We start from the raw sequence: 13,558 nt of genomic DNA on the forward strand, positions 1-13,558 counted from the left end.
GCCATGATGTGCCGCCATCCACATCGTCCCGCTGCCTGCCACTGCCACTGCTACTGCCACTGCCCACTGAGCCCCGCCTCTTCGCCAACCGCGCCCACCCCCTCCTACAACCAAAGCACTTTGTGTGTGTATGTCTCTCTACCTCTCAATCTCTCTTGTGGAGCGCTTCTTCAGGTTTCGTCAAAAAAGCCATGAAAACGTGGTCGTTTGTTACTTGACCATCCGCTCGGACTATTTCTGACCCCAGCTTTCAAGCTTTGCGGCTTTCCAGTGACCTCCGCTCTCTTCCATTCCGGCCGTCCGAGTAACACGACGTGCAGTCAGGGAAATTGAAACTGCGCTGTTCCCTGTCTTTGTCGGTGCCCTGTCTGTCAGCAAGCTGCACGCTGCAAGCTGCTACAGCCCAGCACTGTTCTCTGCTGCTCGATTCCCCCATCCCACGCTTCCCGTGGAGGTGGAGAGCTGCAATCTATATTGCAATCCGGATCCATAGGCGCTAGCCTTCTTCTTGGTCTTCCTGCGCAGCAGTACTGCCCGACCCCACCCAACCTCTCTCACCTACAATCAGCGCTGCGCTCTCGATCCGATGACAGTGTCTAGAACCTGTTGTTATCTTTGATCAGACTGAGTGAATCGCGGGAGAAAGAGCTTGGGGACGGTATTCTCGGTTGCTCACTACCGAAGAATATCAAGCAGTGTCCGCCCGTGAACCACCCAAACTTATATACGCTCTCCCGGCTTTGCCACCTACTCTGCGGTACAGCCTCTTACCGTAATCAAACTACGGTTCTACTCTACTGTCTATTTCAGATATTCCTCAGTCAGTAAACGTCAACGTTGACGCCCACGAACTCTCCACACGATCATATATACGGACTGTGTGGCGCAGAAGAGTTGGTTCATCTGGTCTGATTCTCTTGATTGGATAAGAAGATACCTCGAAGGACGTGTGGCAAGTCATATCTCGATTTAGTTCACTGAGCGGCAGTCGCGTTGCCCTCTTACGGCCGAGGGTATTCGTTCCATCTCACCAGCATCTCGACAGGCGTTGCCCGGACATTAGCAGGACACTATATGGGTGATCTTAGCCGTGAGCTTGTCTCTGTCCTAAGTCAATCTTCAATCCCTGACCTAGATTCGGTCGACCATCTCCTCGCCGCACATCTCGGAGAATTAGAGAAAGAATCTGTTGATGATGGTCTTGAGAGCTCTGTGGCTCAGGTAGACGAAGCGATGGAAAGCCAACCGTGGCTGGAAGCCCTTGAGATAGATGCATTTGACCTGGAGTATTTCGCGTCGGGACATGATACCGATGAGATTCACACTCCTCCGTTGTGGCACACTCATCCCATCGCGCACTCCCAATTCTGGCAAAGCTTAGAAGCAGCGATAGGAACCACTCCGTCTCACTATGGAATACAAGCTGAATACGTGACACTGACACCATCACTTATCGACAATTCTTTCGGTTCGGGTATCCAGTTTAGTCCATCGCCGTCGAATTTCATAGCCTTCACCACTCCCGCTGCCCATGGAGACATACCGGTCGTACCTGAGAACAGTCACAAGCGGACCTTCCGAGAGTTTCTGCATGACTGGAGAATCTACCGACTACCTAACCCACCAACGCCAGTCGCCTGTCATTGTAGCGAAGGCCAATGTGTTGGTGGATGCATCTCTCCTGGAATTGCTCTTTCCGAGATACGTGCTGACAGGGACGACTCCTATGACAATCAAGGCATCGACTGGGTAAAATTGAACACAACGCGGAGGAATGCACGCCAGGTCCGACCGCGTATAATGTCTGCCCATCTTCATGACGCTGATCGTGGGGAGTTCAATGAGAGGCAGAGAAGGGCCTCGCAGGTGAGCCTCCCCCAATTATCTTGTTGCGTTCTATATACTAAAGGGAGAGTTGTAGGAACGCCCAGACGACACTGAGAGGTTTTTCAAATTCCGCAAACTATCGAGGAAGCATAAACCATTTGTCAACCACTACCAGCTCCTCAACATGATTGCTTCTACATCCGCCAACGATGTGTATTATGCTACACAATCCGATAGGCGAGCCAAGATAATGCGTACTGACACTTCGGAAAAAGCCACATGTGTCATGGAACTTTCGAATGGCCCCCTAGGCCGCTTTTCCACCACATGTCTGTCCGCTTCAAAGGATGTTCTAGTGGCGGGGAGTTTTGAGGGAAGCTACGCCTACACATACCTCGACACTCATATCGGGTCAAAGCACGTTATGGGTCAAGTCACCGCCACACACAACGGGATCACAAATCACGCCCATACCTTTCCTGACCGCCGCAACACAAGCACCCAGGCCGCATTCTGCTCCAACGATTCCACTCTTCGCACTCTAGACTGCGCCACAAATCGCTTCACAAATGTTTTTACTTATGACTTCTTGATCAATTGTGCCGCAACTTCGCCCGACGGCCAGATGCGGCTCATTGTCGGGGACGCCACCGGTGGCCCAGCCGAATGCGTCGCCAAGTCGTACATCACACGCACCGACAACGGTCGCCCTATCAAGGCGCTCTTGCACCACAAGGACGCCGATGCTTTCGCCTGCGCCTGGGCAGACGACGGCATTACCTTCGCTACAGCTGCTCAGGATCACTACGTCCTCGTCTACGACGCCCGTCGCTGGGACATGCCCATGGCGCGTATACAGTCCAAAATGAGCGTCCCACGCGTCCTTTGCTTCTCACCCATAGGTAGCGGACGCCGCACTTTGTTCATCGCCGAAGCGGACGACTTTGTGAGTATCGTGGATGCAAGGACTTGGAAGAATGCGCAAGTTCTGGACAGTTTCGGCGCACTTGGAGGTATGAGTCTTACACCGGACGGGCAAAGCCTATTCGTCGCGAATGTAGACTCGACGGTGGGTGGACTGATGGAGTATCAGAGGTGCGATGTGGGAGACCAGTGGGGCGTCAGGGGAGACGAGATGTGGGACTGGATGGGAGAGGATGATGTAGGGAGCCACCGCTCCACGGTGAGGAACTGGAGACAGAGAAGAAACGTGGGCATGGATTGTGATATTGTCGTATAGTCATGAAGCTACGAAAGGCGTGGGCTGATGATGGTACGTACGAATGGCATGGCCAGCCAGGATGGAACGATCGAGACGCCCGACTACGCATGACGCGGACATGATTACACGGCTGCTGATACCCCCTCATCCTACCTCTATTTCTTTTTGTGTGTGCTTGTTGACCCTGCATGGTTGGGAACGGCGGTTGATCTTGTATGGCGTTGATGGTTTGAGGCCTTGACGGATACGTGATACCTTTTTTTTTCTCTTCTTTTCTTTCTTTTTCTTCTTCTTCTTCTTCTTCTTCATCATCATCTTCTTTGTTTACTAGGGTGCATTGATTGAGAAGGCTAGAATGAGACGACTGGACCTTCTGGGGGGTTTATACATATACATATGAATATAATCGTGATTACATACTCGTTCAATGTCAAAAGGTCCACTTGGGTTAGAAGTTCGTAGGTTGTGGTGTCGTTGCTGGTCTCTTTGGGGCGATGGTCTTTTGTACGTTGTTCATGGTCGTGCTATGTGGCGGACTTACATCCCGGAGTGAGCAAGAAATAGGGAGATATGGCATGGGATGTGGCTGATTGTGTTCTCCGGGGGCTTGTGCACGTTATGTACTTGTATGTATGTATGTATGTATGTATGTATGTATGTATGTATGTATGTATGTATGTATGTATGTATGTGTATGTTTGGTCGGTTCGACTGCTATTACACGTCGCACGCGTCTATAGGATGTATGCCCTTTTTCTTCTTCTCGTGTAATGGAATGATAGTGACAGCGAAGATATCCATTGGCGGGTTTATATGCGAGAGAGAGAGAGAGAGAGAGAGAGAGAGAGAGAGAGAGAGAGAGAGAGAGAGAGAGAGAGTGTGTGTGTGTGTGTATATGGCTGTCTGTCTATCCATCATATGCAACGCCTTCATTCATCCAAGATATTGCAGTGCGTCGTGCTGTAGCATGTAGATCTTGTTTATGTTTATGTGAGTGTCATGTCTGTCCTCTGGGTTTTTGTTTCGGGTGTTGTCTGTGTGTGTATATCTATTTCTCCTAGGGATGTATGGCTAGGGATGTATGGCTAGGGATGTATGGCTACGAATATGTAGCTAGAGATATACATGTTTCTCTATAGTCATATGGAAGAGAGAGGAGGAGGAGAGAAAGGGGGCTACGGGGAGGGAAAGGAGGAGTGAGAGAGAAGAGAGAAGAGAGGAGAGAGATGAGAGAACGAGGGGAAGGCTAAGTAAGAAGAGAGAGAAAGAGGGGAGGGCTAAGAAGAGAGGGTCAAGAGAGAGAAGAAGAGGAAAGAAGAGAAGAGAGGTATATGGAGGTATGGGATATGTACGACGGAGTTTCGCTCCTGGCGGATTGTATTGTTGGTTTATGGTTCGTGTGTGGTGGTGACGATGTGATAATGATGTAGTTAATTCAAGACCAGTAGTAAGAATATGCTGCATGTTAGGCGGGGTGAGAGGGAGAGCGGGTGCGGATTTGGGAAATATAGATAGCTATGGATAGTCTAGGTAATAGGTAGATAACCGGGGATCTTTCATATATACATACATTTGTATATGTGTATATGTACAAGTATCTATACACTCTACATCTCTGGTAGTACTTTCTATTCGTCGCCTTGTATCGCCTTGTATGTTTCCACGTTTCTAGGCCAAACGAAACCCCTTTCGTGTTTATATCTTCAATCTCTTTGATAAATTTAAGTATTTAGTAAGATAACGGCCTAGGCAAGAGTATGAAAGTAAGCCATGCCTTACGTTAGTAATCTCCCAGATAGATAGAGAGAGAGTAAGAGCATGTACTTTAGTACTTATTATTATCTGCATTTAATAAGCTTAACATACGCTACTTATAGATCTTCCGTCTCCGGTCTCGCATCTCTTATACGTCTTATCTACGTACTATAAATAAAGATAAGATATATAAAACTCTTCTTATCGCGAGTCTAGACACATTTATATAGACGAACTAATATATATCTAAAAGAAATAAATTTTTAGATAGAGAAAGAAGAGAAGAAAGAAAAAAGAGAAAAGTAATACTAGATAGTAATAGTATTTAGACATAGAATTAACGAAGACTTTAGAGACACGGAATATAGCGTGATTATATCTAGTATATATCTTAAATATATCTTAGGGATATGTATATCTATTAACCCCTACTCTATATAAAGCTATAGATGGTATTTAATTTAAGTCGTAGTAAGTATAGATAGAAAGATAGATAGATAGATTCGGGCTAAGCGGTAAAAATAAGATAGGCATAAGGTAGAACACGCATATATACGAGATATCTACATTCCCCTATCTACCCTCTCTTATTTATTCCCCGTACATGTATTTATTTATTTCCTTCTATTACTATATTAGTACCGATATATAGTATCCGGTTCTACATCCTCTTTTCTATCCCCTTGCTACTAAGATTCTTAATAGACTAACACCGAAAATAATACGCTAAAGAAACAAATTCATTCCGTAGTATCTACACTAGTAGTATGTAATATGTTTATATTCTTGCACTTTCGAGGGCGAGGAGCGTATATTACGAGTGGTGGAGGCGTGTATCTACAAAAAGGCGAGAGTATGAGACCTCGGTAATGATACTAATAGGTATTGTTACGTGGTAGTCGTAATGCCTATGAGTGTATGTAGAACTAGACACTAAGGCTACTAGGCGGCGTCTCGGTAATACATATAATCTAGATAATTATAATACCAAGGGATTAGTTAAGGGATCTATGTGTCCTCGATCGTTATAGTAGATATACTTCTAGGACTAAGCTAGCTTGTGTTTATATAATCTTTTTATCCTTATGGGAGAACTTCTACTTATTCTACTATAACCAAGGTGTATATATATATAGGCAGGTAGGCAGGCTAAATGGACAAGTTACCTAGCTTCTACGGTGTTAAACAAGGCGATAAGGTAACAGGGTTGGACACCGAAGGTTAAAGGGTTCAAATGCTAAGCACGAGAGAGGCTTTGTTAACTTTGGCTTATTCGCATTTTGGCTTCTAGGCTTGATAACGTGAAGAGAAGAGATGGTCTATCTATCTATCCGTTAGTTAGTTAGTCTATCAGTCAGTCTGTCTGTCTGCCGGCCTATCTACCCATCCAGCAAGACGCAGCGAGGCTATGCGATCGGGATGATCAATCGTTCATCTTCGAATAACATTGTACTAAGACTGCGCAGGTATGCCCCTAATTGTACAGACTATCTAATGGAAGTTGAACCCACCAAAGTAGAATAGAATATGGTAGCGCTCTACCTATATACCTCCTACTAAGCTAGATAGATAGATAGAGATAGACATGGGGATAGACATGGGGATAGACATGGAGATAGGTAGATAGATAGATAGATAGATAGATAGATAGATAGATAGATAGATAGATAGATAGATAGAGATAGACATAGAGATAGACATAGAGCCAGATAGAACTAGCTGACAACTCCTTATCCACCTTATGTTAACTAACATACTTACTTCCCTACTTACTTACTACTACTCCCACTACTATCGTGTGTGTTTGTATGTGCGAGGATGCATATATATAGATACAGACATAACTACTAAGTCACTAATCTTATGTATTAGCGAAGCAACAGAAAGGGGAGATACGATGATACTACTACTACTTGTTATTGCCTTGAAGTTGCCTTAGACTCAGACTCAGCATTGGATTTAGAGTCCCGCACACATCTCAGTATCGCAGTGTCTTAACATCCACCCCGTCCCATCCCATCCAATCGCCCAAAAAACCAGCACCAGCTCGCCAAGCAGGCACGCAGACAGATCAACAAGTCGATCAACAGGCACAGTAGCGTCAAAAATAGCGGGAGATGGACAAGCCAAGGGGGGCTTTTTTGTTCGGGGGCGGATCATATCATGTCTACATTATTCCTTGACATCCCATGGATGGCATGACACTGATCGTCCCGCGATGGATCGTCGGACGGGGTGCGGCAGGGTAGGTACATGGTAGGGCAGGGCAGGTACAGGGCAGGGCAATACATACATACTAACATGATTACTCTGACCTTGGGGTATCAACCGGGCACGCAGTGTACTGAATCCTTGATACTGGACATATTCATGCAAAAGCAGTTTTATGCAAAACACAAACAAACAAACACAAACAGACAAAGACAGACCTCAATCCATCGAAATGAACACCCCATCTCCGCATCATCCATCCCGCACAGGACGGCAAGTTGCAACCCGCTCCTTCAACAAAACCCCCTTTACTTTTTTTCTTCTTCGGGTCACGGTAATCTGCCAGACTAAATTAGCAAACGTTCAAAATGTCCGTGATTAAATTTATAACTGTAGTCTCCACAGGGACGATGCCTCTAGCGGAGAATTCTGGACTGCTGTACTGTGTGTGATATTGAAGCGCTGGTGTGGGGTTTTGTGTGCTTACTTGATAGTGCATCGCGTCGCATGGCATCCCAGATCAGATCAGGTCAGATCTAGATAGAGACTACTCAACCGTACCTTCTGATAGCCTGCCTGCCTGCCTGGCTAGCTAGCCGATATTCCTACGTAGCTTATACTCTGTCACACTTATACGCAGCCTAAGAGCGCTGTCTCGATACGCGAGAGAGATTGCGACCAGGATCAGATATCCCAGATATCGCATGTCTACTCTCTAGCAGGTGCGTGATACATATCCAACTGCCCGGGCGTGCATCCGTGTTGAAGTATACCCGCCCAAAGCAACAAACCTTCAATCCTTCTATTCAATCCATGCATGGCATCGGACAAATATGGACTCAATCGCGAATGCCAGAACTCGCATTATTAAACAAAAACAAAAATCAAATCAAATAAAATAGATACATAAAAACATTCAAGTCCGCTGTGACGATAGACAGCTGACTATTAATCGATCATTCATTCATTCATTCATTCATTCATTGCTTCACAGTGTGCAATGTAGTCTCATCCCCTCATCCCTATCAATTAACTAGCAGCGTGACCAACCAATCCAATACAATAGAATGAAAAAAGAAGAACCCCCAAAACCAAAAAACTAATTAATTAGATTAAATAACTAACTATCTTAGCTTTCCCCTCTACTAATTACTTCTCCGGCTTACTTACTTACTCGCTTGCTCGCTTACTCGCTTGCTCGAGAAGAAGACGAAGAAGACAGAGGCGTTGCGGGCAGCGGTTCACTAATGGACGGATGTATAAAGAGAGCATTTCTTACGGCCCTAAGCAAGTCACACTAATTACTATCGTAGCGGAATAGAGCCATTGGGAAGAAGTGGCACTGGTAGCGGATGGGTAGCTAACCAGCTAGCTAATTAGCTAGCGGATACATCGCTGGGCTTCCGGGTGTGCGGTATTGCGCAGAACAGTACGGTATAGGACAGAACAATAGGGTCTAGTGGAGTACAGTGCGGTATAGTTCAGTACAATGCAGTATAGTTTAGTATAGTTTGGTATAGCTCAGTATAGCTCAGTATAGCTCAGTACAGCCCAGTACAGCCCAGTACAGAACAGTACAGAACAGTACACTACAGAACAGTCCTCAGCGCAGCAGGTCGTTTCGCTATGCATGCATGCATACACAACGACCTCACTGCCCACCTATTCTATTGAAATTAGTTAGCCTCATAACCCGAATATGAGCAAGACAGCAAGACAGCAAGCAAGCAAACAAGCAAACAAGCCACCCACCATCTCCTCGCGGCAAAGGCGTGCGTGTAGTGTGGCAATATGTGGCAATATATGGTGTGCAGTCCAGTGCAGTGTAGTGTGCTGTGGTGTGGGTGTGTGGGTGTGTGGGCGTAACAACAGCAAAACGAAGCCAGCGAGTCAGTCAACATCGGCGGCGCACACACAGACACAAGACAGACAAGACAGCCATCCAGCCAGCAGCTGCAGGGTCCTATGGCATTCGCATTGCGATAGAGGACTGATTGATTATCCAGGGACTGACTGGGTGACTGACTGGCTGGCTGACTGGCTGGCTGACTGGCTGCCTCCACTCCACTCCACACACGCCTACACTACTGGTGTCCAAGCCCCCCAAGCCCAGCCAAGCCTCCCAAGCCCAGCCAAGGGACCGAGGTGAGGTTACCCCTTTCACGCGCACGGCTTGCTTGGGTGGGCTTTGGGGGCTGTAAGATTGCTGAAACTACGTATTCATCACTTTCACTACCAGCAGTAGCAGCAGCAGCACTACTGCACGGCTCTGTCTCCACTTGATTGCCATGGCTCATGGTTCTCGTTTCGATGCCCATACATACATACAACAATACATACATACAGTCCACTCATGCTATTATTGCCTTGTTCCCGATGATGAGCCAGTGAGAGGAACGTGCAATGTAGCCTTTCATGTATGTGCGTGCGTGCGTGTATGGAATGACGAGCCTACTAGATCGGAAGGCTGCATTTTCGCCCTGGGGGGGGGCAAAGATATTGTTATGACGACACCGCCCAGGGCGTCCCCAGGTAGGTAGGTAGACTTAGAATCTCAGATAATTAGATAGAGAGGAGGAACGAGAGGTAGAGCCTTGGCAGCACGACCGCCCCCCTCCCCCTCCCCTGCCCTGCCTTCCCTCCGTCCATGGATGGATCTATCCTGTGTGTGTGTGCATTCGACAGGGTGACTCGTCCCGCCCGCTAATAATTATAATCCATAGCCACCACCGTTTCCGGGCGTGAGCACTAACTAACTGCCTTGCTCCGTGAGTACGAACGGTACTGTAGTAATTAATTAGTAACTAACCCCGCGAAAGTCGTTGTTCAGCAAGCGTTCAAGGACGGAGAGAAAGTCACAGCATCTTCCCTACGCTGCGCTGACACCTCCCCTCCCGACCTCCCCGACCGATGTGAGATGACGACAAAAGGCAGCATCATGAGAGCAGGCGGGTGGTTATTCGCTGTTGACGGGCACTACCACCTCCACCACTACCACTACCACCACCCAGGGCGTATTACGTAGTGTGCTGCTGCTATTGATATCTGGCATTATTATTATTATTATTACAATTCCAAGTCTAGCGATGGGATGGGATGCCGCGATGGATGTAGTAGGGCGTTGTAGCGAAACCTTCACGAGGGGACTTTTGTGTGTGTGTGAGCGTGTGTGGTGTGCGTGTGAGACATGACGTAGCGGCATTCGCGGGCTGGGCAAGCCTCAGCCTACGGCCGTACGCAGAGCATATCGACCGATGCCGCCCGCCCTCAACAAGAGTTGTGTGATTGCTGAGCTTTGATGCTGATGACGGCGGGCTGGAATGGCAGCTGGCTTTATATCTGTCTTCTGGCTGAATCGTGGGAGGACATTTTAGAAGATGTGCAAGGCACAGAGATGGGCAGTGCCAAAGGCGCATAATCGCCCGCGTAGACGCGCATTTGAAGATCTTCCAACGGGCGAAGATCAGATGGGCGCGGTGCACGCGAGACTGGTGACGATCATTCGGATGATTGTGGATTGTGGATTGTGGATTGTGGATTGTGGATTGTGGATTGTGCAGGCTGCAAACGCGCATCGGCCACCCGGCAAATGCTGGAAAAGGTTCGTCTCCATCTCCGTTGATAGACACGAACGGCACCACGACCTGCTGGACCGGTGGCCTCAGGCTTGAATGGCCTGACTCGAGCCTTTTAGAAGGCGAAATACCGAAAGAGGAAGGTGAGAGGTTGAAACAACAACAACAACAACAACACTCGGCACCTATCAACGCTCCAAAAGATGCATCAGGTGCAGGTGGGGTCACGCCAAGCTTGGAGCGGCCAGTCTTGTATAGGGAGCTGGTTAATACAAGAAGACACGATCTGTACAGCTCGTTTGTTGTAATTATTATTATTATTATTATTATTATTATTGCAATTCGCGATATCAATTCGCGATATCGATTCCGACTACGCTGCGACGGCTAGCTCGATCAGCCCCGGGGGGTTTTTACTGTCCTTCCATGTATTCCATGGCTAGCTTGGAAGTTTGCAAGGTCTGGTAGGGCGGCGGTAGGGCGGTTGGCGGTTCCCACTCCCCCCCAAATTCAATTCTGCTTCTTCTGCTACGTACGTTAGACTGGCGCACGCACGGGTTGACGGCATCCCGAAACGCCATCACGATAGCAAAGACGGCGCCAGGAACGGCAGCAAGAACAATTGGCTGCTGGCGTTCTCAGGGTCGTGGAGGGGGGAAAAAAAGGGTTCGACTGGAAAGGGGATGTTGCGATGAGGCGCTAAGCTAGAATCAGCCATGCAGTAAGTGGGAGGCAGCCACGGGTCCAGGATGGGTCAGGATGGGTCCAGGATGGAGCAAGACGAAGACGGATGGAGCAGGATCCGATCGACATGGCGTGGCGTGGGCGGCGGGCGCGGCGTCTGACCAGACGAACGGTGTGGAGTGTGGACAAGTTGTGGTCGGTCTGTTATTAATTAGGAGTCGGTGGTTGAGAGGGGACAGATGCAAAAGCACCCTGGATAGATGATGTGTAGTAGCAAAGCAATAGTCGGATTGCGACAGCGGTACAGAAGAGTATCAATGAACAAGGGCAGCAAGTAACAGGGCATGACCAGGTGGAGTGCGCGTGCTCTTCTCCGCATTGTGCATGGAGTTCCTTCAAGCAGCAGAGGGTGTAATGGGTAATGGTAATAAATGGCAACGGCAGCAAAAGGCCCCTGGACAGGAGGAGAGAGCGAGACGAACGTCATCTGTGCTGCTGGCCTGCTGCTGCTGGCTCTGGCTGATTCGCCGGGTGGCTTTTCTTGGCCCGCACCGGAGCCAGCCTGCACACTGCCGGACAATCTGCAAGCTCTCTCTCTCTCTCTCTCTCTCTCTCATCCATGCCGTGGGCCACGGGAAATGAATTTCACAAACAAAAGAGATTTGGTTGCGTAGATTATTGTATGTTTTGGAGGTGTAGGATAATAGGATTGTAGGAGCGGGCGCGTGCCTGGAGAGATTGAGGCATGGAGGATTCTTCATAAGACTACGTAAATGAGAGAGCAAAGGAGAGAGAGGGATTGGGGGTGACGGAGATTGACAAGACAAGATCCCATTGCTCCAGATAGGACAGTTGCAGTCTAACAAAGTGCAAGACATGTGCTTCTTCGGAGCACTGGTCAAGCAAGCAAAGAAGCAAGTCTGGCTGCTGACGACGGGTAGTGTGTAGTGTGTAGTGTAGTGTAGTGTATAGGTCAACAATGGAGAGCAAGAAGGGCAAGAAGGGCAAGAAGGGCAAGAAGGGCCGGCTACTGCAGGGAAAGAAGGAAGGAGCAGGCACGAGGAGAGAGAGAGAGAGTCTAATAGAGAGAGCACGAGGATACGAGAAACAGGCAGAGTAGGGCGGGTTAGGGTATTATTCCATGGTAGTAATGCTACCAGTAGACAGTAATAGCGGCGCCATGACAGGGGGGGGATCAATCAGAACAAGGAACAGGGAACAGGGAACACAGGGACAAAAAAGAATTGCAGGCATGGCAGATGCCGCTAACTCACTAGTGCTGTGGGTCTGCTGCTGAAGCTTGGTCTGCGGGGCTGGCCGTGCGCACGTTATGAAGCAGGAGCACCCTTGTCGGGTACCGTGCTGTCCAATCACAGAGCGAGCTGGACGTCAGCACCGACATCATAGCTCTCTCTCTGTCTCTCTGTCTCTCTGTCGCTCTGTCTCTCTCCCGCGACAGTCGAACGCCTCGCATGTGCCCTGTCTGTCTGTCTGTCTGTCTGTCTGTCTGTCTGCTGCTCCGTACCATACATACCCGGGCTAGCTAACTAGGTGTAGAGGGCCGCCCGCCAAAAGCAAACGCCGCCGCCGCCGCCGCCATCGCCATGCACGACGCCCTCGACGCCCCCAAAGAAGCCCTCCCGTCAAGAAACGCCCACACACTAATTATTACCATCTCTAAGCTGCCTTGATCCTAGTCGCTCGCTGCTCTAGTATTCTTTTAGTCTCTTCGGAGATGCAGGTGCGCTGTGTGTGTGTGTGTGTGTGTGCTTGTGCTGCTGCTTGGTTTTGTTGCTGCTAATAGCCCTGTGACGGGAGGTCGTAGATGGATGCTGCTGTAGGGGTTTGCACTTTTGGGAGCACTATTACCTACCACCTACCACCTACCTACACCTACACTACTTTTGGAGAGAGAGGGAGAGAGGGGGGGGGCCGCTGACATTCCACACACACACTCTCTCTCTCTCTCTCCTCTCTCTCCCTCTCTCTCCCCTCTCATAAATCACGGAAAAGGATCGAGCTTCTTCTTCCTCCTCCTCCTCTGCGAATTTTATCTATTATATGCAGCTCCTGCCCTCCTTTCGCTGCTCGGACCCTTTTCCCTTTTTCCCTTTGCCATTGACCATCAACACCGCAAAGATCATCCCCCCGGTCCCCATATAATCCTTCAGCCGGCCCCCTTCTAGCTGCCTGTCAGCCCGTCAATCTTCTACTCTATAAGTCGTCGTTGCTACACAGGCCCTGCCAATCGCTCTGCCTCTGACTTTCTGCCTATTCCACACTC

At 48.7% G+C, this 13,558-nt stretch overlaps 4 protein-coding genes across 4 annotated transcripts; 2 read left to right on the forward strand and 2 right to left on the reverse strand.

Moving 5' to 3' along the window:
* Positions 1-760: 760 nt before the first annotated feature.
* Positions 761-3,067, forward strand: EJ05DRAFT_520928 (WD40 repeat-like protein; the record flags this gene model as incomplete). The annotated part of the gene is made up of 2 exons (XM_033748752.1): positions 761-1,866; positions 1,922-3,067. The coding sequence occupies exons 1-2, from the start codon at positions 1,075-1,077 to the stop codon at positions 3,065-3,067; spliced, it is 1,938 nt and encodes a 645-aa protein (XP_033596611.1). The 5' UTR covers positions 761-1,074.
* Positions 3,068-9,927: 6,860 nt separating this feature from the next.
* Positions 9,928-10,901, reverse strand: EJ05DRAFT_150899 (uncharacterized protein). The gene has a single exon (XM_033739320.1). It carries the CDS (start codon positions 10,588-10,590, stop codon positions 10,096-10,098), a length of 495 nt encoding a protein of 164 aa, XP_033596612.1. The 5' UTR covers positions 10,591-10,901; the 3' UTR covers positions 9,928-10,095.
* A 702-nt stretch (positions 10,902-11,603) lies between these two features.
* EJ05DRAFT_150897 (uncharacterized protein) lies at positions 11,604-12,374 on the reverse strand. The gene has a single exon (XM_033739319.1). It carries the CDS (start codon positions 12,150-12,152, stop codon positions 11,670-11,672), a length of 483 nt encoding a protein of 160 aa, XP_033596613.1. The 5' UTR covers positions 12,153-12,374; the 3' UTR covers positions 11,604-11,669.
* Positions 11,818-12,965, forward strand: EJ05DRAFT_514182 (uncharacterized protein; the record flags this gene model as incomplete). The annotated part of the gene is made up of 2 exons (XM_033748502.1): positions 11,818-12,350; positions 12,832-12,965. Exons 1-2 carry the CDS (start codon positions 12,254-12,256, stop codon positions 12,963-12,965), a joined length of 231 nt encoding a protein of 76 aa, XP_033596614.1. The 5' UTR covers positions 11,818-12,253.
* Between the last annotated feature and the right edge of the window lie 593 nt (positions 12,966-13,558).

The sequence above is a fragment of the Pseudovirgaria hyperparasitica genome, assembly GCF_010093815.1.
Source record: "Pseudovirgaria hyperparasitica strain CBS 121739 unplaced genomic scaffold EJ05scaffold_17, whole genome shotgun sequence".
Classification (NCBI taxonomy): Eukaryota; Fungi; Ascomycota; class Dothideomycetes; order Acrospermales; family Acrospermaceae; genus Pseudovirgaria; species Pseudovirgaria hyperparasitica.